Source organism: Procambarus clarkii, chromosome 90 (genome assembly GCF_040958095.1).
Source record: "Procambarus clarkii isolate CNS0578487 chromosome 90, FALCON_Pclarkii_2.0, whole genome shotgun sequence".
In the NCBI taxonomy this organism is placed as follows: domain Eukaryota; kingdom Metazoa; phylum Arthropoda; class Malacostraca; order Decapoda; family Cambaridae; genus Procambarus; species Procambarus clarkii.
Window position 1 is genome coordinate 8,776,491 of NC_091239.1, and position 26,332 is coordinate 8,802,822.

At 37.5% G+C, this 26,332-nt stretch overlaps 2 protein-coding genes across 3 annotated transcripts; one reads left to right on the top strand and one right to left on the bottom strand.

Annotated features, from left to right (window-relative positions):
• Nucleotides 1–3,043: 3,043 nt before the first annotated feature.
• On the bottom strand, nt 3,044–24,269 carry LOC123746535 (caspase-1). Of its 2 annotated transcripts, none has more exons than XM_045728104.2 (8): nt 23,896–24,269; nt 21,639–21,803; nt 19,731–19,863; nt 16,639–16,759; nt 15,205–15,383; nt 13,670–13,805; nt 12,711–12,863; nt 3,044–8,848 (listed from the first exon to the last, which is right to left on the bottom strand). In XM_045728104.2, the coding sequence occupies exons 2-8, from the start codon at nt 21,791–21,793 to the stop codon at nt 8,763–8,765; spliced, it is 963 nt and encodes a 320-aa protein (XP_045584060.1). In that variant the 5' UTR covers nt 21,794–21,803; nt 23,896–24,269; the 3' UTR covers nt 3,044–8,762. The 2 variants fall into 2 exon arrangements, with proteins under 2 accessions (XP_045584060.1, XP_069174400.1); XM_069318299.1 differs by having other exon boundaries at nt 12,711–12,872.
• A 702-nt stretch (nt 24,270–24,971) lies between these two features.
• On the top strand, nt 24,972–26,108 carry LOC138359401 (mucin-2-like). The gene has a single exon (XM_069318530.1). The coding sequence runs from the start codon at nt 24,972–24,974 to the stop codon at nt 26,106–26,108; it is 1,137 nt and encodes a 378-aa protein (XP_069174631.1).
• The last annotated feature ends 224 nt before the right edge of the window (nt 26,109–26,332 follow it).

The window sequence follows — 26,332 nt, forward strand, 5'->3', positions numbered from 1 at the left end:
GTTGTTATTGTTATAAACAGCCTCCTGGTGCTTCGGAGCTCATTAACTGTTTAATAATTGTAAACAAAGCCGCCAAAGATTGAGAAAAGATGTACGGGTTCGTAAGTGATTGCGTAACTGCTTCGTGAATCTGGCTCCTTCACCTATAACAGACTCGTAAAGTCACTGACAGCTTTTCTTATAATTGTGGCAAAATTACTCCAGTTGAATTATAATAGGGATGTAATTAATTTTGTTAACTGAAAAGACAAGAGAGGCGTTGGATTGCGAGATATAACAGATGTTCTCGTATGATTTAAAGTTATCATCAACGCAATTATTAGGCTTGCTCCTCTTATGCCATTCTTGCACATTACTTCCCTCTCATAATATATTCCACTACGTATCATATTTAATATCTACCCATTATTTCATATTTATCAATAATTCATAGTCATACCCTCCACTATATATATACAATAATTACGGTCTACAAATTCTATTTACCGAATTTTGGCAGCCCATCATCAAAACAAACGGCCATGGGTTCACAACTTATAAGTAAAATACCAACATATTAAAAATCATCATAAATCAATAATTAACTTACAACCCAAGTGACCATAGTCGAAGTTATAACTCGAAACGTGCTTCGTTTACATCAAGCTGTACCGTAAACACTCCATGATCAACATAACCAAAACACCATACCTGGACATAACTATGCATACACCCACAATATATAAAAACATTATTTTATATTTGAGGAAAAAACGTTTATTATTATATCGTGTGAAAGATTCATCCTGTCAGTTGGCTGACTGCTGTACAAGTCAAGTACAAACTAATTAAAATCTAGGTAAGTCATAATTTTACTTATCTTGGCCTGAAGGATGTAGTAGGACGGATGGATGTAGTTGTAGCACTACTACAACTGAAGGGTTGTAGTAGCATGTCACAAAGACAGCCAGGAGTGACAAGTGAACACAATAATTTACACACAACACAACTGACGACTTACGTACTTTTCTCGAGCAGTGCTTCGTTCATATCCAAAGCTCGAATCGCACCTCTGAACGCTTCATCCACGTACTGCAAATACAATAATTGCCAAAACAGCCTAACCTAACCTATAGAACACATTCTTTTATATAACAACATTAATTTCTATTCTAGAAAATACTCATTTTTGAATAAGCAGTATGCTAAAATTGATGAAAACGTCTGAAATTGAGATTGGTTGCCGTAGCTTGAAATAAATCACAGTAAATAGGTAACCGGGAGTTACCTGTTGTACAGTTACATCCTTAGGAGGGTCTATGGTTCGACACTGAGGGGAGGGGGACCTCTCCCACCATCCATACATACATACATACATACATACATACATACATACATACATACATACATACATACATACATACATACATACATACATACATACATACATACATACATACATACATACATACATACATACATACATACATACATACATACATACATATATATATATATATATATATATATATATATATATATATATATATATATATATATATATATATATATATATATATATATATATATATATATATATATATATATATATATTATATATATGTCTCATTGAATATGACCGCATATTCTGTATTTACTATCTTCTGATGTAGGGCTTCTATCCCTCTAACCAGTATCCCTGCTGCCAGTATATACCAATATTATATATATTTATATATATATATATATTATAAAATAATATAGGGCAATATGACTAACAACACTGCAAACCAGATATGACAGGGCAAATCTCATCGATAGTTTAAAAATACTTTACAATTTAGAAGATATTGATCCAAACCCCTCCTTCTTTTACAAGGTCAAATGTTACACATACAAGGAGTAACAGCTTTAAGCTCAACTAGCCACAATGTACAGAAAACAGATGCTTTTTCACCCACGGGATAATATACCCATAAAACTGCCTACGTGGTGAAGCTGAAAATGCCAAACCATTGTTGCAGTTCAAAATCCAGACAGATCAAATCATCAGAACAAATGGGAAAACCTTTGACAAACTGCTGGCTTCCTCTCCTCGTCAAGGACATAGAGATGGTAGCCCTCAGATAAATTCACTTAGACACTTATTTGTGCCATATAACTAAATTATTTAATTACTTGCATATGTATAAATTTGATTTGTATTAAAACACCATTACGTACATTTTTAGTATATGTTTCTTTAAATAAAAACAAGTAATATTTTACTTGTTTACTTTATGCCCAAAAATTATATTGCACTTTTTTTCCAGTTAAACAGAGTATGCAAACATGCAAGGGATTGATGACGAAGCCACAATAACAACTTAAGACTTTAGCAAAGAGAGAGGTTTCATTATGCCACTTTCAAATACATTTTGAGCAATAAAAGTGCCTATGACCACCATGCCAAGATGCTGTTCATGTAGGCCTTCCAAAAAAAAAAAAAAAAAAAAACAGAACGGTTTTACCATCTAGATTTTCAGTTTGCATTTTATTGCAAACAAGTATTACAGGATATATGAGGATACAAAGAAACATGAAGTAGACACTTTATATAAGATGAAGAGTTTGCCTTGTGAGATACCGTCTTCTTTAGTTTGGGGAGTAGAAGAACTCCCAAAACCCCATCAACCAGGTATCAACCAGTCTTCCCTCTAATTATTGTTTATCTGCATCACTGTCACCATTTTCTGCTCACCCTAAAGGAGGAGGAGCCGGTCGGCCGAGCGGACAGCACGCTGGACTTGTGGGCCTGGGTTTGATCCCAGGTGCCAGCGAGAAACAATGGGCAGAGTTCCTTTCACCCTATGCCCCTGTTACCTAGCAGTAAAATAGGTACCTGGGTGTTAGTCAGCTGTCACGGGCTGCTGCCTGGGGGTGGAGGCCTGGTCGAGGATCGGGCCGCGGGGACACTAAAAAAGCCCCGAAATCATCTCAAGATAACCTCAAGATCTCAAGATAACCCCCTTAAGAGGATATAATAAATGGATATATTCTCATAAGGGTTACTAAAAGTAACCAATGTTATAGACAATTTTATTGCACTCTAGGAATGGGTATTAAATACCCAAGATATACATAACACTGATGTGTAAGGACAATGTTTGAGCACAACCATAAAACTTTAGTATAAAAAAGTACAAAAACACTACAGTATATGTAACAAGGACAATAAGAAAACTTATTTAAAGTGCCACAAATAAGATCACTGTCTTTAGCTTTTAACTGGCCTGAAAAATCATGTTTGAGGTAATATTATTAGTTAAAACACTTAGATCTGCTCAAAACTTGGGATTAAATACAGTACTGAATAATAATTGACTACATAAATATAATGCTATTTGAAGTTAAATAATGTAACACTTCACCACCTGCTCTTTGTCACTCATTTTTGGCAACACTGTACACCACGATTCCAGAAACGTACATTTCTCTTCTGGTTGACTCGATTATTTATCATTTCAGTACAAATAGGCATTTAGAACAGTATTTTCAAAACACAATTTTAATTGTGTTTCAAATATATAATACTCAATTTAGTTTAAATACCAATAGTGCTCTTACACAATTAAGTACAGTACTGTGCAGTATAAATAATATGTTAAAGATTTTAGATATTAATTTTAGTGTCTTAGAATCATTGATAAATACAGTACTGTGATGGAGGCCACAAACACAAACGAATCGACTTGAGAATAGTCCAGGACGGACCGAAACGTCGTCGTCCCTTCACCTTCTAGTGTGTGGTCTGGTCAACATATTTTAGCCACGTTATTGTGACTCATCACCTCCACAAACAAACTTTCATGGATAGATAATACAACTGGCAAGAAAGGAATGAGAAGATACCTGAAGAGCATACATGCACACACAGCTTACTCTTCTCTCTACTGTCTTTACCACTTCTAACCATTTGATCATAACTGACTTGGACAATGTGGGTCGGCCTCACTGCACTTGCCGCCTTGGGTCTACTTTATCATCCAGTGTTAATATACTTCACTTTCAGAGTGCAATACAGATGTTCTACAGAGTCTGTACAATATTTAAGCATACTATGCTCTGAAAATATATGAATACACACTCTTAGGTTTTGATAATTACTTTTTTGGGAGGGCACTATTAACAGCATGTTCATGAATGGGAATCATGTATAGTATTACTAAAATACAGTATACATATTTTTGGTTGACATTTCAATACAATTTGATGTTTTACCAATGTGTGTTACCTGGATTTCACCATGTATTGTGACAAATTTTATAATTTATTTTTGTAATACAAATATCAGCCTATTTATCAAAAAATGATAAGCAACCGAGAGTTCATATCGTAAGGCTAGATTATTAAACATTAATCCATTTCCACTGTACATTACTGTATTAACTTTATTCATATCCCAACAAAATATATTTATAATACTGAATATTAATATCAAATGAAAATAATAATAGGCAAAATCATCCCCAAATTTGAGTGTCAATTTACAATTTACACATTTTTTCAAGAATAATGGGTGTGAAAGTAAACAAGATATATTTTGATAGTAAACAATAGTATAATGATGTACTGTATATACCTATACCAGGAATGTCTATAGAAATCACAAATATTTATATTATCTCTATTGCAAATATTCTCAAAATAAAAAAAATGCCTCCTACCCCAATTTAGATACTGTACTGTACAGTACATTATGAGTAGACATGACAAGAAATAGAGCTGGGGTTTGGTTTGATCTTTCAGCTTGTCTCTTAATACAACTCTAAGCCTTCCGACTTCTGTTTTTCCAATGCTCCTGTAAAGCCTGCCTGGTCATTACATGTACTGTACACTAGTTTTGAATGTTTTTAGTTTCTAATGACCTTGAGCACATTTTATGATTCTGTTGCAATGATGCAGAGAACAAAAGAGATACTTGAAAGTAAATACCAGTACTCTGTAGCTTGAAAAAACAATGACCAATTTTTTTGGCCACTGGGTTACACTCCTCAATAATGAAAGACTCGACGTGTTTTGTTTATACACAATTTTCAAGTCAATTTGAAATGAAGCCCAAACTTTTATCAGGTTTCTGTTGAGGAAGGCCAAAAATGCATGCCCAGAGGCTAACATACATGAAGACTCCTACCTGTCCTCCTACAAAGAACATCCCTTTTCGCTGGTATGTGTTACTTAACACCAAAAATTGTCATACTAGAAAGTGGAAGCGGCTCGCAAAAGTGACATACTGTCCCGTTTTCTACTTTTGGTCCTCTGGTAGGTTAGAAGAGGACACCTTAAATTGACCGTTTTTTTTGACGTTGGGAAACCCTCAGAGGACGGGCTGGAGAATCACCCTGGTAAGAAAAGTAAAAGTCACAGAGCGAGATTTGAACTGATGGGGAGATTTGCAAAGTGGAAACTCATGTTCTCGAAACAAAACCCCCCAAAAGTCCCTGAACTCCACCTATATTGGTACTGATAACAATAGGCATCCTGGAGACAGAGAGAGAACCCATCTCCCTTGAGGCAACACCCACTGACCAATAGACAGGGTGATAAAGCATAAAGTTAGAGAAAGGATGAGGTTGGCCTACCTTTACAAGTCGAGGACCATTCTCTTCTTTCACAACTGGAAAGAGATGGCATTGTACCAGAAAGGCAATGAGTCACAAAAACCACTCCTAGGAAACCAAATAATAACAGACAATTGGGTCCAAATAAAGTTGCGTATTTATGGAAGGATTATCAAAAATATATTAATCTCCTGATCAGAAGAAATTATTTATCCAACCAATTTTGTATAAATACTAAATACCATAATAGAGTACAAGACTTACAATGTCTTATATTTTCTTTCTGAAGTTAGAAAAAGAAACCAAATACTTGGATAAAAGAATACTGTACTTCTTAGAAAGCAGAAATTTCTGCCATGCAAGAAGTTAATTTGCAACAGCTCCATACACAAGATGGAACACAAAACTGTACAATATAGAGTTATGTCTGAACTACTCATATTATTGAGAACTCCCCTGGACACATGCCTAGTTCAACAGTATCTAAATGCTTTATGAAACAAGACATTTATCCACAATAAAAAAAAATCATGGAGAAACTTTGAGCAATATATAAAAATGCAAAGAGGAACTCGTATAACCAGATGTATGTATTTTGCTTTAATGGTGACATACTTCCAAGTCCTCAAACTCTTTTCACACACAGCCTTTGAGGCTTATACACTTTATAGTATAAAAAACACAATATAATGCATATAACTGAATATAATAAGAATAACCTATAAATACAAACACAATTATTAATTTCAACAATACGTACTATGCAATTTTTCCACGTACAGTACTGAATGACAGCAGCACGTCAAAACTTGCATATTAATTATTATTTATTTGAAAAACAATCAGAGCCTTCATTATCCCATATTTAAATATTCCTATCAATGGTTTAAAGGTGTACAGTAGTCTGCAACATTTCAAATTAATTTAGTTGATATATGATAATCAAATTGTTTAAGATTTCTCGAAACAAAATTGTACACGTACAAACAAATATTTCAGAACAAAATTGCTTGATATTTACGAAGTATGGAGATGATAAATATCAGTATTAATATCAATTTATTATTTTTTCATCTTCAGTACAGTATTTCAAAGTATTGCTGGTCAAATGTTCCAGGAAATTTCCTATATACTAATTGTAGAATCCTATAACCAGCTTTTTGTATAGTTACTTTATATACTCAGACATACAGTACAAGAGAAAATTGTGTTTCTAAAAAAATAAACATTAAAGTATTCAAATATTGTATATGAAAACTATTCACAACAAAAACATAGTAACAAAATAACATACTAATATATAATGAACAGATTTAGTGTAGTCCTCCACCATGTTCATAAAACTTGCCAATTAATACAACTGTAACCAAATGGGCAAACGGCTCATAATTCAAGAACATTGTTTGACATATTTGCTAACTTTCCCATCCTTGCTTGGGTTGGTTTAAGGGACCAAAATGTACCCAGTTTAAATAAGTAGTTTCAAAAGCAAGCAAAGGAGTCGGTCACTCATTTTACCTGCGTGTGGGCTTCAGAGGTGATGAGCACACTCAAGTGTATATATTTCCAAAACATTAAATTCTTATATAACTATACATTAATAAAGGATTTCTAATCAAAAGTCTAACTACTGAACAGATGTTCACTAAACACAGATAACAGTAGGGTCTCTACTTCAGCATCTGATTGGCCCATTTGTAAGCTATACTAAATAAAGTATGTACTGAATTTAAAAATAAGAACAAGTAATTTTGTGATCTATTGAAAATTATACACAATATTTATGATTAATGCATTGCAATTTACATTCAGATTATCATTATATATTATAAAATACAACAAACATGATAAAAGGACTCATATTCAGTGTGCAAAATATGTTGATATTAATGGCAAGCTTCTAATTGCCTACAAGTCTTTGTACAAGTAATATGTCTTGAGATAAGGAAAGATGTGGAAATATCTGTCATTCAATATAATATGTAATCACATTCATTATTTTGTATCAATGTTACTCATGGAGGGCATACCTACTGGCAAAAAACATTACATATCTTTGTTTTTACAATTAAGCTTAAACATTCAGATCATGAATCGCTACTTAAAGAACAGCTCGTTAAATTATTATTTCAAGATATTCTTCCTATTAAATAATGTGTAATTATCAAATCCAATCACAGTCAAGTCACAATGTACAATCACTGGCACAATCAAAATCACACATGAAAGACTTAGGCATTGTGGAACCACTTGTACCGTGGAGTTAACTGCACAACTACCATATCCCGTATGGCACGTCCAATGTGCATATTTTAACACATACATTTTCTGTGACAACAACACACTAACACTGTTTAAAGGCTATTTTAGGTAATGCAAGTGGATCTATTGTCTACACAGATTTACCTGAAATCAGTGAATAAATGCATAAAGCAAGTCATCTGTTAATGATACTAAGAGGTGAAAGCATGCTAACAGTGCAACAGAGGTGTGTCATGTTCCTAAAATTTTCTAATCTAACTTCTTCTAAGTCACAATAATGAAAGACATTTCTATATGATAAGGTTATCACTCATGGCAATGAAAGACATTTCTACCTGATAAAGTTCATGTGTATCAAAATGACAGACTTTACAAGGTACCTGCAGATTTCTTTGTACACTTCAAGTTAAAAATTGACAGATAAAATTACTGACTTCAGTTATATTAGATATTATTAAAAGACAATTATTCAAATTTAATCCTTGGTATTATCTTTTAAGAACACACACTATTGAAAAACACACTAATTTTCCTATTTAAATTTGTTTTTTTAAAAAGTATAATTTTCACAGAGCAATTAGCAACAATGACTCAGGATATAAATGCAGTATTTCAGTAAATGTAGACTTTGGCTCATTATTTGTTGGACTTTTCAAACTAATTGATCTCCTGCTAGTCTGGGGTTTCTAAACTCCGATTAAACTTCCACAATGGCTTGTTTTGCTTTGCTTTTCTTATGTTAGAGAATTTAAGGGGTTTCTTCTTGAGTTTTACTGGCCAGCACAAGAACTTACCTATTTGAGACCTTAAGGATACACGAGGATCTGGATGTTCAGAAATTTCAAGGTGTTCTTCCGAGGCTATTGGTGCCTCCAGTGCCATCCGTAATGAACGTTGTGAACGTCTACACTCGTCACGTTGTCAATACTTGGGAGTGAGGTATACCTTGCGCATCAAAGTAGCGACAATACTGGCTGCCTGTTTCTTTCCGTGCATGTGGGGCTGAGCTGCAGAAACAAATGTAAAGCAATATAATTGCATAATTGTTTCAAAATATAAGAAATACAAAATCAACACAGTTTGATGAGATTTACAGTATTATCAATTAGGAAGCAAGATGATGCATGGAGTTTCCCTTTAAATATTTGCCAAATGCCAAATTTTGTAATAATGTCAAGGACGATAGCTAAGGCTTTTAGGATTCTTCCTCAGTATGGCAACCAATTGCCAGAGGTCTCCCAGTACTGAATGACAACTACATAGAATATTCAACAACTGTGAATATTAAGAAACATGTTAAGTCGTTCACAAGCGACATGAGCATCATGGGTCTAACATTTGAGAATTACACAAGTAGTTTAAGGGTTAAACACATGGAGCAGTGTTTGTGAATGTGTGTTACCTAATTTTATTTGAAGAGAGCCAGCAACAGCTTCTGAACCACATCTCTTAACCATTAATCAACTGTTGCAATGATTCTCTTAACTCGTTGCATTTTATCAAATACTGTATATATAGTTGAATATAAAAATAGGAAATTTGCCTCCACTACTTCCCTCTTGCACCTTCTCTTTCCCAAGATAAATTTATAAATTAGTAAACTGAAATTTATAATTCCCAAGAAGTGAAATTTATAAGTTAGTAAAATAATAATGAACTGTGTAAAGAAAAACCAATCACTTGGTCTGGACTGTAGAGTGACAAGAGTGACGGTCTCGCTTCTTGCAGGTCGGCGTTCAATCCCCGACCGTCCAAGTGGTTGGGCACCATTCCTTTCCCCCATTCCCATCCCTAATCCTTATCCTGACCCTTTTCCAGTACTATATATTCGTAATGGCTTGGTGCTTTGCCCTGATAAGTCTCTTCCCTATGTAAGGAAAATGTAGTCCTCTTGCTTATTTGTCTTTTGGCAGATCCCTGTAATTTGGTGTTCAAGTCATGCACGAGATGGCTGTGAACACTTCTTACTGCTCTAGGTTTGTAAAAAAAATCATTTGCTACTTCATTTGGCACTACCCTGGAAACACAAACCGAAACTGTCTCTATTTTCTGCTTGTTACAATTTGTAATAAAGTTGTTACATCTTGGCTTAACGTGCTTATGACGTATTAGAACGTTGTTACAACTTGGTATATTGGTTAGGTGATGTTAAAACTTGTTCGAACATTGTACCAACGTCGTAGTTTCGGTGTGTGTTTGGCGGGTAAATGCCACATGCTAGCAAATTTAGTTTGCCATCCCTGGCCTAGGGAATCTCAATAGGCCTAAGTAAACGCTTCCTGTCCCAGACAATGTGAAATATGTGGTCCTCTGGTGACAATTTATTATCCAGAACCATCCCTGGACCTCTTTCTTTGAAAGAGTTCTTTAATAAGTTTCATATAATTTATAGGTTTTGTTTGTGACAGCGTATAAGGCAATAACAAATACAAGACACCAACTTCCGGCGTACAACAAAAAATGTCGGAGAAAGCGCTGCAATAACCCAACTACATGCAATCAAAGCGACCAAAGACGTCACACGAAGCCAAATCAAATGAGTTTTCTTATCATGGTTTTTTCTTTCATCTGCGGCAAATGCTGCTTTAGAAGACATACCATGCAAACTAAATTCAAATCCAGCATTGAAATCCCGTTATACAAAGAATGGGGAAACATGTAATTTAAACATGCAAAGCTGTCTGAATTTTTTTTTTATTTTTTAACTCAATTTCATAGCTAGGGAAAAGTAAACTGATCAATATGAGTATGGGAGAAAAATCTATTTAATATCTGTCCTTTCTCCTAATATGAAAACCATCCTGATCAAAATATAATTATTTTGATTGGTGTCATCATGCTCAACTGGGAACACAAACTGAGCAACATAATTTGAGGAATATCAAGATCTATACTGTACTCACACGTGTGTCAATACAGTACCTTATACAAGGACTGGTATGATACCATCTGGACACCATCCATCTATAACTGAAAAGATTGGGAAACTTCTCCTTTATGAAGGTTGGATGGGAAGATTTGCTCATAATTATGAATAATTACCCAATATCTAAATGATCAAAGCATAACGTTATTTCCAAATTGTGAAGATTGTCGTCCAGAACACGCAGCTGCTGTTCCTCCATTTACTATGAGGCCTAATAAGATTAGTCTCACAATCGTTGCTCAAGATTATAATGATGCTTGTTGATTTTTGCCCACTTTAGATCTTTCATGAATCCCTAAATATCTTTCCTCAAGTGGATAGTCAACAGCTACCTAACAAGAGATTCATTAAAACTCTTTATAGATCTACCAATATTCAATCCTCTGAAAAAAGAATCTGCGGTAACATATCTATCATAAACACCAACCATGTCTTGCAGTGAATGTGGGATATATTCACTGTACATAAAATATGTTCGACAAATTCTCATTATTTACCTATGCTGTTATGTACATGCATCATATGACATTTATAATGCAAATGAAAACCTGCTTGGTTGTTAGATATATAGCTAATACAAATTTTAAGAAAGAATTACAAAGTATTCAACAGTTTGCCAAGCTCTGCCAAGATCCTTGTTTTTCTATCTAGGCTATATATATATAATTACTGGTAATGTGCTAAACACTTATACTTTTAGCAATACTGTACAGCATATAGAAATAACTAAAAATGTAGAGAATGTTTTTAACTACAATAATATAAATGATTGATGCTCTTTATATATTCAGCCATTTAAGTTTGACTTGGAACACCAGGAGGTGTTCCAAGTCAAAACCTCCTTTATCAACATTTTTCACACGCCAAAATATATGCTTTGAGCCTGTGAAAATACCCTTCTCAATTCAGCTATTCTGTTGCTACCAGAGGCTGGTTACTTGACCACTGGTCCTGCCACAGTCATGGTGCCATGCTTAACCACCACTCCTGCCACAGTCATGGTGTCATGCATGAGCACCACTCCTGCCACTGGTAATAGAAATTGTCTCAGGAACAAAGTCTAAAGGCGTGACAAGATTATAACTCATATCCTAACCTTGTCTACCACAAAAAAGGAAAAGGAGAGGGCACACTCATTACTGAAAAACAGACCAGAACACTAACAATCAAGACCCACAAGTTTAAATGAATCATGAATACATTTAACTCAAACATCTGTGAACAGGGTCATGATCACTAGGCCCTGAGAGAGTTAGGGTCAACTCAAAGAGGAAGAAAAAACCCCAACTGGATGACCTCAAAAATAATATGCCAATACTGTTTTGGTAAAAGTTCAAGAGACTGGTAAAAACAATGAACCCACACAATCGTGAAGTATCTGTGAAGCATAGGTTCACAGCACAAGCCACAGAATGTTTTGGAATGAATCAACTCCCACATATCTTACAAAGATGTCTTTTGCTGACCTGAAGGCCATCTCAGTTAAAACTCTGGGACAAGTGTGAGGTGAGTAATGGCTGCTTGTGTACGTAACTGGTTCTGCCATCTAGTGTTGGATAGCATAGACTATTGTTTGAAAGACGTTTTGAGTGGGCTGAGAGCTCCTGATGGTCACTCTAGGCTGGATTAGCAATTTTCCATAAGGCTGAAGCAAGGGTGTTTAGAAAAGATTCCTGCTAAACTGGTGTTGGGAGAAGGTTTGACTCAGTTTGGCTTCCACGATGTCCTTGGAGAATTGGAAGCTTACATATGGGAATAATCAAGTGGCTTACGCTCAGAAATGTAACCATTACTTGCAACAAATCACAAATTAATTTTTATTTTACTGTGGTACAGATATTTAGTCTTATGGCAAATTGCCAAAATAGAAATTATAAATTGGTATGATTTAATTAGGCATATTCCTATTTAGCATATATACTCAATCTAAAGGAAATACTCACAAGGGCAGTTGGATTCAAAGTTAACAATCATGTATCTATTGACATTTATCATCATCGACAGCAAATCTTCATGGGTGTATTCCGTGCTCAAGACATGAACCAACGACTGTATGAACCAGGATCCGTTGGTGGTGTTACGCCATGAAAAATGACCTGAAATTACTCAAGGTTTGAAAAAAGTTAAATTCACATTTATAGAATAGGCCTGATTTAGTGCTCCTCAGACAAACATTTCCCCAGTAATTTCAGAAGCTTGGCTAAGTATTCCTATCCATGCACACACTTTCCCACTATTTATGACCACATACTTTCTCACTTTAACCTTAAACCTTATTCATACCTTCCATTTTTAACTCCCTTTTGCCTCACTTTTACTGTCTTCCAGTATCTCCATCTAAGCACAGAGCACTCCTAACTGATATCATGCATTGACTCAATCGGCATAGACAGCTGAAGTGAAGAACTGCTTTTACAGTGTCAGATAATATTTTTTATTTTTTATACATGAGGGAACAAGTGCAGAAAATTTCCAATTCATGCTAAAAGGCTAATAGCTCCCCCTTCCCACGGCTCATCTTAAAGCTTTACCCTACCAGTTTTCAGTGGAACACAATCCACCGATCAGTTTACACCAGATTCCCAATTATTGCCGAGTGAACAAACAGTTAAGAACCAGTGGCCGGACATCCTTCATTGCCCAGGGCTCAACCCCATCTTCCACTGTTCTCACACACATACTACCTAACACATCACATCGTCAACATTTTTAATAATTTTCCCAGCAAGGAATCATATCCAAAATATTTTGTAAAATCCTACATAAACCTTACTAACACACTTTCTTCAGAAAATAGTCTAGATATTATATTCCATATATTTCTTGCCATATAGAAGACACCTAGGCACAAAGCTCTCATGACCTGAAGGATAGCTGGTCCGTACAATTATGCGTAACTTACCTGGTACGGTGGACCAGCAAATTAGAAAGTCAGCCGTTTCTGGAATTTTGTAGGACAGGTAACCAGAGTCGGTCTCATCACTAGGCCGAGCGCGCACCAGTGTCACACCAGCATCTAGACCCTCACCACGACATGCCTACAAAACACCATGGCAAAGATACGAATATGAAGAATTTAGGAGAAATTTTTTATTTTAATTATGTTTGTGGTTCTCTACATACCTACAGTCCATATGATACAGAACTCTTCCTCTCTCACAGTCTGATGGCCACATGAAACAGTTACATAAGAACATGTCTTAATGTTAGGAAGTTGGAAACTGAAAGAAAGGATAAACTTTTAAGACTGAAAAGGTAAATTATTAGGCTATGTAATGGGAAATGACTGAGTAAGTGAATACAAAATGGATAAACTGTACTGGGTACAGTACATTAGGGAAGAGATCTGCATGGTTAAGTGAAAATGTCAAAGATAATATTGAGATGACAAGTGATACATGTAAAAAAAAATATGCCACAGAAAAATTTATCAGATAATATGAGACAGAAGAAAGATGGAATATAATAAGTGTAAAAACATTGTAAGGAAATTTATTAGGGATTAAAAAGGATAAGAAGAGTTATCTTAAGGGGGAAATGTTGAGTGAAGATTTTGTAATAAATTATTTTACAAAAAGGTTAAAGGTACAGTAGTTGTATGAAGATAAGGGGAAAGTAAACAATGAATGTATTACAACATTTTTTGCTGTCATAGATGTGTGAGCGCTTGTCTTTTGTGCTTACTAGGAACAGTAGGAATACACCAGGCTGCTTCTATGACTTCTTTATTGTAGGAGATACAGATCTCACAAGCCAAGGTCCTCCCTGCTATAATCTCTTATCAAATGAGGTGTTGGCGTGCATGCGCAGTGCTTTGGCTATGACATCAGAGGCCTATTTGCCTGTGATTGGTCAACAGCTACAATCTGAAGGCTGACATAAGGGGAAGAGTGTTGATAAATCTGGATCATGTTACTAATAGATGCAGTGAATATTTAATGTCTTGGCTACAATTGGTGTTAAATAAAAATGGGAGTATGGAAGGTGAAATAAGAGGTGCTAATGAGTGGGAGGGACAAGAATGGAAGAAATAAACACTATAATGAAAGGAGGCAAAGAAACTTTTTAATGTACAGTACAGTTCCTATAGTCTTACAAGGTTGCTCATGAATAAAGTAAGGAATAGGAAACTAGTTCAAGAACATCAAGAGGCATAATAATTAATGGTACCTAAGAATATCCAGCAGGAAGCACTAATATAAACATATTAAAATGCATACAGTATATAAATAGTAAAAATAAAAGTTCCAATAACATGGTTAGAATAAATACAAACATAATAAACAACAGGAAAAGGTTAGATTTCAGAGCACCGTGAGCCACCACAAGCCAATTTGATAATGGTCCAGGATAGTCTGAAACCACAAATTTGCCCTACTTATAATATGTGGGGTTAATGTTTATTATACAAGACTGCTTTATACATGGGAGCCTTACCTGGATGAAGAACAACTTGGGTTTTCCAGCGAGAGATTTACACTGATCGCCTTGAAAGCTCTCAAAAAGAAAATCGGCTTTGATATGGCCATCTCTACCCCACAAGATATCTTGCTCACCATGTGACATAAACACCACAACCAGCATATCACAGTCTGTATGGTCAGTACCAAAAGCCACTGAAAACAGGAGTATAAAAGTAAATTTAATGAGGAGCATCTACATTAAACATTGGAAGTATAAACAAAGATAATTATTTTGACGTTAACATCAGAAATATTATACTTCTGGCTGCATCATGGGCAACAGGTATACTAAGTCTCATAGAAAATTAGAGCGTTAAGTTTAACAAATGCCATTTTTTGAGTAAAACTTCAGTAGCAATGTGTTTAACTCACTGGCATGTCAAGGACATGCTGAACACATCAAGCTCATGGTGAATCTTTTGACCCACCAGAGATACGTACCATTGCAAATCATACTGCTTCTCAAGGAGCAAACCAAAGAGTTAAGCGCAGGAAAGCAATTTTTCCTGTCATAATACTGTACAGTAATTGTTTCAGATGCTTTGCAAGCTGGCCTACCCTGTCCAGTCCCTGTTTCAGTATTCAATGGCTTTCCTTGTCAGCTGTTGTTAGGGTCCTTGAGATTTTGAATTCATTTAGTCTGTTTTCTGTCAGGTAGGTGTTTGGACCCCAACTTCACCATGTGATCCTCAGTTCCTGAATGGTTTCACCTCCTCACTGCAGCCTGGTATGGCTTTGATTTTCTGCTCTGGTAAACTGTCCTTAATTTCTACTGTCTTTTAGACAGACCGAGAATACTAGCATAGGGGGTTAATTTAATGCATAATTTGAACAGAAGCAGTTCTCCTGGCAATGTAATTATAAGGAAACAGCACCAAGTCATCATGACTATACAGCACAAGGAAGGAATATGAGGATAAGGATTTAGGATAGGACGGAGGAAAGGAATGGTGCCCAACCACTTGGATGGTCACAGGGATTGAATATCGACCTGTAAGAAGTGAGACCGTTGCTCACATGTATAAAGATTAGTTGACACTTTAAAAGATGTATGTGAAAGATCAAAGAAGACTGCTAACAGCGAATGTAGAGACAGTTTAACCCTTTCACTGTACCCCTATCAATTGGGATGTCTCAACATGAGTCATTGGACATTTATTTATAGAAAACAAAATAATGTAAATAAAAGACCTTGGTTTCCTCTGCATTTAGCATGCATAAAATAAGAGGGGTTCAGCCGCATTAAAATAGAAAACAGGGTTGGGGTTATGGTGATGGTGGTGATAACAATATCTCTATGTAATTATTGTATCCTAAATCAATCCCTGCTATCCTATATGTTAAGATTAGCTAATGTAATAAATGTTTCATGATCATTATTATATACAGTAAAATATACAGTACTTACTGTCCTGAATTACTACTTTTATCTCGGCCACGCTAAAATTATTACAGACTTTCACTTTGAAGCCCAATTTTTCAAATAAATTCTGAACTTGGTCACGGTCTTTATCAGTGCCATTCCGCTCCTGCAAAGTAAAAGTGTAATTATAAAATTATTAATATTCACCGTAAACAATGAACTTTTATTAGTAGAGAAAGCTTACACATACAATATACATGCAATATATGACAGCATAATGTCCATATCTTGAAATAATAAACATGAATAATGTGTAGATACAGGATGAGAGCTATGCTCATGGTGTCCCATCTTCCCAGTACTCTTTGCCATACAACGCTTTGAAATTACTGACTGTTTTGGCCTCCACCACCAAAATTCTTCAAATGTAAGAAGGTGGTGGTGGTGGAGCTAGGTGAGCACCACATGTGCTCACCTAGTTGTGCTTGTAGGGGTTGTGCTTGTAGGGGTTGTGCTTGTAGGGGTTGTGCTTGTAGGGGTTGTGCTTGTAGGGGTTGTGCTTGTAGGGGTTGTGCTTGTAGGGGTTGTGCTTGTAGGGGTTGAGCTTGTAGGGGTTGTGCTTGTAGGGGTTGTGCTTGTAGGGGTTGTGCTTGTAGGGGTTGTGCTTGTAGGGGTTGTGCTTGTAGGGGTTGTGCTTGTAGGGGTTGTGCTTGTAGGGGTTGTGCTTGTAGGGGTTGTGCTTGTAGGGGTTGAGCTTGTAGGGGTTGTGCTTGTAGGGGTTGTGCTTGTAGGGGTTGTGCTTGTAGGGGTTGTGCTTGTAGGGGTTGTGCTTGTAGGGGTTGTGCTTGTAGGGGTTGTGCTTGTAGGGGTTGTGCTTGTAGGGGTTGTGCTTGTAGGGGTTGTGCTTGTAGGGGTTGAGCTCACCTAGTTGTGCTTGTAGGGGTTGTGCTTGTACGGGTTGTGCTTGTAGGGGTTGTGCTTGTAGGGGTTGTGCTTGTAGGGGTTGAGCTTGTAGGGGTTGTGCTTGTAGGGGTTGTGCTTGTAGGGGTTGTGCTTGTAGGGGTTGTGCTTGTAGGGGTTGTGCTTGTAGGGGTTGTGCTTGTAGGGGTTGAGCTCACCTAGTTGTGCTTGTAGGGGTTGTGCTTGTAGGGGTTGAGCTCACCTAGTTGTGCTTGTAGGGGTTGAGCTTTAGATTTTTGTTCTCTAACAGTCAACTAGTGAACAGCTTCCTCAGCCTATTAGGCTCTATTATGTCTATATTTGAAACTGGGTATGAAGTCTGCCCACATCACTTTGTAATGCATTCCATTTGTTACTGCAACTACTGACAGTGAAAAAAATGATTTCTAATGTCTCTGTGGCTCACATAGGTACTAAGTTTCCACCTGTGTCCTCTTGTTCACATCCCACTCACTGTGTTTTGCTTACAATGTCAAATGTGAATTGTGAACTGCATTGCAGTTTCTGTGATGAGAATGACACCTGTCTCACATTACAACAATGATCATTGTCAATGCAATAGCCACCAATACAGCTTTACAGTATTCACTTCTGGTAGTGCAGACATAAACTGAATGTAATGTCACTTGAACCCCCTCATGCAAGGGGATTATACAGGTAAACAATTGCCAGCTAATAGGAATCATGCAATCAACTTGGTTTAAAAATCCCTTTGGTGATACAAATCAGATTTAAGACAAGGCCAGTTTATATATTATTCGATACTAAAGCCCAAAGAATAATAATAATAATAATAATAATAATAATAAAGATCTCTAGCTTTATAAAACTGAGATTGATTTCAACTTAAAGGCTTAGAATATTATGCTAAAACTGATGAGGCTGGCTAATTCATCAACTTAGTAATATAGTTGTCTAGCATTTAAAAGCTTGCAAGTCAGTTGCATTTACTAAATTATGTAAGGAGATGGACTGCTAACAATGCATATGGATAATATTCTAAATACAAGCCTGGACAACCTTCAGAATTTTGGTGAATAGTTAACAAAGACATATATCCTGAGGCCGAATCAGCAGAGAACAAATTCGTCGAGATATTACTATCAATGGTCACCCCGGATGAATCTCCTGCAAGGAAATGCCTGTTCTGCCAAAACTTGCACAACCATTAAGCTTGTAAAATGATCCCAAATTTCCTCTCAAGACTTTCACATAATAAACAAATGCAGATATGAAAGATGTATAGTTAGGCATGCTACATCAGGTTATCACACAGAGTTACGCGTGTGTGGTAGGAGCAACAGAGCCAAACATACTGCACACGTTAACAGCAAAACTGCAACCAGACCACAACCAGCTCGGAAGCAAATGATCGGTAGCATGCTGGTGGGACACTGTCAACTTAACACTCCCACCTACAACTTAAACTCTGGAGTGAATGAAACAGCAAGCTACATTGCTACAGTAAAGGATAATAAGTAATATAGACCATATGTCTGTTCAACCAAGTGCCGCAGATACTTTGAATCAACGAAGCATTGGATAACAGTCGAAATTAAAATCTAGATATAAAGTAAATTTAAATATTACAAGATTCGTTTCAGAGGCAAGTCTCAAACCATAGGATAATGTCGAACTCTTAATAATAGATATAAAAGAATAACTAGATAACAGATATAAAAGAATAAAAGCAATCGTAGTCAACAAACCATGGAAAAATGATCATATACACAGACTGATAAGAACATAAGAACAAAGGCAACTGCAGAAAGCCTATTGGTCCATACGAGGCAGCTCCTATTTATAACCACCCAATCCCAGATAAAAAAATAAAAACCTGGGGTACTATGGATGACAGTGCCAAGCAAATGATTACAGATTATGTTTGATGGAAATACAGTATACATTTTTGTTTAAAAATTGGAGGCCTATGTTTTAATATACTTTGAAAATAAATGTAGTGAGTGTAGTGAATAACGAGGAAGCACTCTTATAATACAGTATAATAATCAGTCTTGAAAAATCCTTACTCTAACCCCAGTGTGTATGAACTGAATTGGGATAAGAGATAAGTTCCCCTTCAATTTATCAAGGAGGTAATGATATCTATCTATCAATCAACACATGAAACCTTTTAAAGACTTCATCATTCTTGCTATAGTGCTACAATTACTTACCCCAAGACCAGTATGGCGGTCAAATATTCGGTGATTAAATACCAAACAGTGACCACGTTGACGGTGATTCCCATTGTATCGCATAGCTTCGCGTTCCACGGGCATTCTAGCTATTCTTGATACATTTACTGCCCTGAAAAGTCAATATTAGGTTTATAAACATGACTACAATAATGTGACTACAATCAGTAAGCATCTCATTGTTTGCAGGATAATAAACCTGAGTGCAAAAATTGTTAAATACACAGAAAAAAATGTAGTTGGTGTGGAGATTATACCAGAAAGCATGGGTAAACTGGCACTGTGCCAAATGATTTGAAAAGGATGGTGGTTGGAGCACTATATAAATAAGGAAAATGTAGTGAGTACAAGAGTTGTTGTGAGCAAATGTAAAACAAAATCAGACTTATTCTATAAATTCATTAAAAGTAAAGTGCAGGTAAAGGTAAAAATTCATAAATTGAAAGTGGGAAACAGATTTACGGATAATGAAAAGGAAATGTGTGAAAACGTTAGACAAACATTTCTAAAGTTTAATGACGATACTTTTAAGGCACGAGTGCTCTCTAGTGTGGAATATTATTGTACACTAATAACCCATTCAAAGCTGGAGAAATTGTAGACTGGGAGAATGTGTAAAGATCTTTAACTGCTAGAATCCATACTGGGACCACTTACAAATTTTAAATCTTTTATTCCCTAGAACCAAGGTGGGAGATTTTTATAATAATTTACACATGGAAAATACTAGAAGGACTTGTTCCAATTCTGCACACAGAAATAATACCACAAGGCATGATAGGATGTGCAAAATAGCCCCATTGAAAAGCAGAGGCAAGCTGAAAGAACTCAATCAACATCAAAGGCCCAAGACTTTTCAACACTTCCTTTATACATACAGGGCATAATTGATTGACCTCTCACAGTGCTCAAAAGAGAACTTGACAAACACCTTTTAAGGATACCTGATCAACCAGGCTGTGACTCATACATCAGGCTGCAAGCAGCCACATCACACAGCCTGGTTGACCAGACCACCAACCAGGAGGTCTGGTCAGAGACCGGGCTGCAGGGACGTTAATTCTTGGAATCATCGACAGGTAAATGACATGTAAGATCTTGAGGGGAATAGATAAAAGTAGATAAAAGAAGCCTATTTAAATTAGAAAGAAGTAAGACAAGGAAACATTGGTGAAAACTGGATATGCAGTTGTGTCAGAGAGATATAAGGAAGTTCTTGATCCCTGAATGGGTGGTAGGAAAGTGGAATGCTTTGAAGAGGTTATTGAAGCTAATTCCAGCCACAACTTTAAAAAGAAAACACGATGAAAATATTACTACAGCACTGAAAGGGGCAACTGGCATACCAGCTATGAGACAGGCCATAAAGAGCTAGATCTCACTCCCTTGTAGTCACTGATAGATAAGCACCAATGTCATTCTTCGGTAAAATGTTCAAAAGAAAGTTGTCTGCCAAAAATAATGCTAGTTTTAAGTTTAAATTTGATTACATTTATAAAGAAGAAAGGACACAATGATCATAGCTCTCTTCTTGTACTGTGTAATTTAACTTACAGAAGATAGTTTTATACACAAAAAATCTTATGCAAACAACATTGTAATCAGGGTACAGAATTACTGTAAAGAACAAATTTGTCATACCAGATTGTAACACTATTTTTCCCATATGTTATCCAGCTTACATTGTGCATTTTAAATAACATCCCATTTTCCATAAACATAACTTCTGTGTTATCTAAGGGTTTACTTCCACATTTTAATTGATAATGTGTCAACATATTCTCAATGAAACATTTTACCACGAGTCTTAAACTTGTTATTATGATCATTCATTCATTTATTCACACACAATTTTATATATGACTTTTTGTGAAGCTTATATCTTACGTGGTTCCCTTTGATCCAGCATCTGCTAAATCTCCATTGGCACCCACTTCTGCGCCTCCAATGCCATCAAGCCCATTTTCTCCAAGTTGTTGGTCCTCTGACAATGGCTTTGTTACTTCCTCCTGTCCACCATTTTGCTCAATGACTGTCTCCATTCTTGATATCCTAGCACGAAAAAATATATACAGTATAATAATAGTGGCACTCGGCTTTACCCACAATAGAACATCGACCCTAATGAAATGTTTATCTCTAGGCAGACATCACAGTGTATCCTGTGTGCTTATGTTCTGGCAATTACCGGACAAATTAGCCAATGCCAGGTAACTGTGAGCTACATTGTCCACCTGGGAACAAGGGTGCTTGCAAATTTCCCCTTGCCCCCTATTTTTTGGAATGTACAGTATAGGGAAAAATAAATTGGGAAATTTTGTAAATTAAATAAATAAATGAATAAATAATAAAGGAAAATAAATAAATTTTAGAATGCATAGGGGAAAATAAATAAACCTAATAGCTTTACTGTTCCCAACAATAGGAAACTATGTTGAAGTACATAGGTTGTTTATATAGAATCCCATGAACAAATCCACAATGGCCGTGATGAAGATTCAAACCTACGTACGGGAGCATCTCAGACGCTCCCTTAATCGACTAAGCTACGACATGGTCAAAGAGTTGAAACCGAAGTTCTACTGAACTTACTGGATCCTGCAGCCTCTCCGAGGCACAAACCAGGGTTTTACACAACTCCCCCCATGCACTCGAGCTATTCAATAGGCCGTTCTCCCTCTTCACCCTTACTTCATTACACACAAATCACAATAGCGTGATGCATCATAGCAGCATGTACAACACTCCCCAATAGGAAAACCCGCTGGGTTGTTCATCCTGTCACTTGTACCCAGACACAGCTGAGACTTGCTTAACTGTCTCAAGTGAACAGCTTATCAAACAAGATTAACATGTCAACCCTTGCACCCACAAGATAACGTAAGCTTTTAAGCTTACGTTATCTTGTGGGTGCAAAATGGGGGAATCTCTTAACACTTTCGCGCTTTATATTAGAGATAACTCGTCGCCGTTTTCTCCTACGATTCCGCATAACAGCCTACTTTTCTCGTCCATCGAAAAAATATTTCTATAAATTCCATTTTTTAACCGAAATGGATGGGGATACTTTTGTTTTGTAGAGAATTTATTTGCGAATGTTTTGGTACCAGAATGACTATTATATCACATAAACTTCTATGAGTAAAAAAAAAATACACAAAGTATGTTTGGGGGTGTGGCGAGCGTGTGGCAGTGGGTTCCCTTTAGCCGTTGATATATCCAACACGTGGAAAATATTTGTATGTGTTATGTATATGTCTGTGTAGGGAATTTTACTGCGATCACTGTCATACAAATTATAAAATGTTTCAACAAGTATAAACATGACAAACATCAAACGAACGAAAACAATGCGTTCGTTTCTGCCGCGAACGCATACTGAGCGACGTGGTTCTATATTTGGCGCTTCTCTTACACATGCTTTGTACAAATATTATACAGTTCATCTTATAGAAAATTTTATTGCGAACACATTGGTATAAAAAAGAAATACGTGCATAGAAAACTAGGGTCAGGAAACGTATAAACTTTCCAAGCATGATTTCCCCCCTGTGTTTTCGCCAGTGCGCTCGCGGCTAACTACTCTCCACTTCACACACTCTTGCGGGTGGGCAATTACCTATATTAAACATTCATATGCATATGTCCGTGTAGAGAATTTTATTGCGATTCCAATGATACCAAAATTAGCGATGTAGGACAACTGTAGGCTTCGCAACCATTAAGAGAGTGGAAACATTTTGTTGCTGTTTGGCGCTCTCGGCGAGTGATCTGCATAGTTTTTTATTTGGTGTTGATACTCCTTATGCTTGGGCGGCATTTTATAGGTATGCTCTTATAGACAATTTCATTGCGAACACAGTGATACCAAATTTAAATACGTGCGCCTTCAATTATTGTCAGGACAGTCAAAAGAGTGTACACTTTTCGGTCTTACCACGTAGACGCGCGAAGTGCCGAAAGCATCTGGGGTATTGTTTTTTTTTGAGCGCCGAGAGCGCGAAAGTGTTAAGAACAGTATCTATATTTGACAAATAGTGCTTTCCTAACTAAAACAATGTGAGGTTTATTATTCTACACATATTTCTTTAGAAATACAAGCAGAAAACGAGGTTCGTGGAATCTTGAGTAGCTTAGTTCTCACCGGTTGTGTGTGGAGGCGTCTCCTTCGTGGTAGGTGTAGCCTGTGGAAGGTGTAGCCTGTGGTAGATGTAGCCTGAGGTAGATGTAGCCTGTGGTAGATGTAGCCTGTGGAAGGTGTAGCCTGTGGAAGGTGTAGAAACTATGGTAGGTGTAGCCTGTGGAAGGTGTAGCCTGTGGTAGATGTAGCCTGTGGTAGATGTAGCCTGTGGTAGATTTAGCCTGTGGTAGGTGTAGCAACTGTGGGCCGTGATGGTGGTGGTGGCGTCCTGGTGTTCCAGTTATCGTCAGTGTTCACAACACGCAGACTATGAGCAACTTCCTTTGTGGCTGGAGCCGTGTTGTTGTTGTTAGTGTGGCCGCAGTGTTGCCAGATTGGAATTGCTAAAAGTAGCGAACTGAAGGACTAAAAGTAGCGATTTTGTAATCAAAGTAACTCAATATTTTATAATAATAATAATAATTTATTTAGGAACAGTATATACATAGTTGCAGCGTTACAGTACAAACATTCTGTTAGATTTAAAGATAGAGGTAGTACATACAATACCTAAAGCCACTAGTACGCATAGCGGTTGGGGCAAATTTTGTTTAATGAGTGATATCAAAGTAATATATTTGAATACATAGAGTAACACTACACGATTTTATTGGTTTTATTATTATTATTATTATTATTATTGAATGTATTGAATAAAAAATGCTATAATTCATCACCTATTTTAATGCATTCCATTTGTGTGCGCATAATGCGCATAGCGTTTCGGGGTCCTTAATCTAACATATCAAGTATGATAAAAAGGTACATTGTAGCAAGGTTGTTTATCAATAAATAACCACAATATAAATTTTCATAGATGATTACAAAATATAGCATCTTTGTTGAACAGAAAATTCGTAGCGAGACGAAAAAATTAAGATCACAGGGCTTTAAAAAATAGCCAAATTCGCTACTTTTAGCACCATCTTGCATCATTGGAACTTGTGGGTGAGGGGAGGGCGGGGTGACACAGTGGAGACCCTCCCCCCCACACCCCACCAACATCACGCCCATGCTACACCCCCATCAACACCACGCCCATGCTACACCCCATCAACACCACGCCCATGCTACACCCCATCAACACCACGCCCATGCTACACCCCACCAACACCACGCCCATGCTACACCCCACCAACATCACGCCCATGCTACACCCCACCAACATCACGCCCATGCTACACCCCACCAACACCACGCCCATGCTACACCCCACCAACATCACGCCCATGCTACACCCCACCAACACCACGCCCATGCTACACCCCATCAACACCACGCCCATGCTACACCCCATCAACACCACGCCCATGCTACACCCCACCAACACCACGCCCATGCTACACCCCATCAACACCACGCCCATGCTACACCCCACCAACACCACGCCCATGCTACACCCCATCAACACCACGCCCATGCTACACCCCACCAACACCACGCCCATGCTACACCCCATCAACACCACGCCCATGCTACACCCCACCAACACCACGCCCATGCTACACCCCATCAACACCACGCCCATGCTACACCCCACCAACACCACGCCCATGCTACACCCTACCAACACCACGCCCATGCTACACCCCATCAACACCACGCCCATGCTATACCCCACCAACACCACGCCCATGCTACACCCCACCAACACCACGCCCATGCTACACCCCATCAACACCACGCCCATGCTATACCCCACCAACACCACGCCCATGCTACACCCCATCAACACAACGCCCATGCTACACCCCACCAACACCACGCCCATGCTACACCCCACCAACACCACGCCCATGCTACACCCCACCAACACCACGCCCATGCTACACCCCATCAACACCACGCCCATGCTATACCCCACCAACACCACGCCCATGCTACACCCCATCAACACCACGCCCATGCTACACCCCACCAACACCACGCCCATGCTACACCCCACCAACACCACGCCCATGCTACACCCCATCAACACCACGCCCATGCTATACCCCACCAACACCACGCCCATGCTACACCCCATCAACACCACGCCCATGCTACACCCCACCAACACCACGCCCATGCTACACCCCACGAACACCACGCCCATGCTACACCCCACCAACACCAAGCCCATGCTACACCCCACCAACACTATAACAATAATTATAATAAAATTGTTATTTGCTTAGCTAAACGAACTAGAGGGTTCAGTTCCTGAACCGATTATGTGCCTCTGTAATCCTTTACACCACCGCCCACGGGATGGGTATGGGGTGCATAATAAAGAAAGAAATTGAATAGTCAAAATGTGAACAAATATATTTGCATTACAGTTTGTTAATTACTTTAGTTTTTGGACACAGGTTCTCTGTATCAGCCTCCGTATCTATGAGCACCTAATTGTACTTGTCGG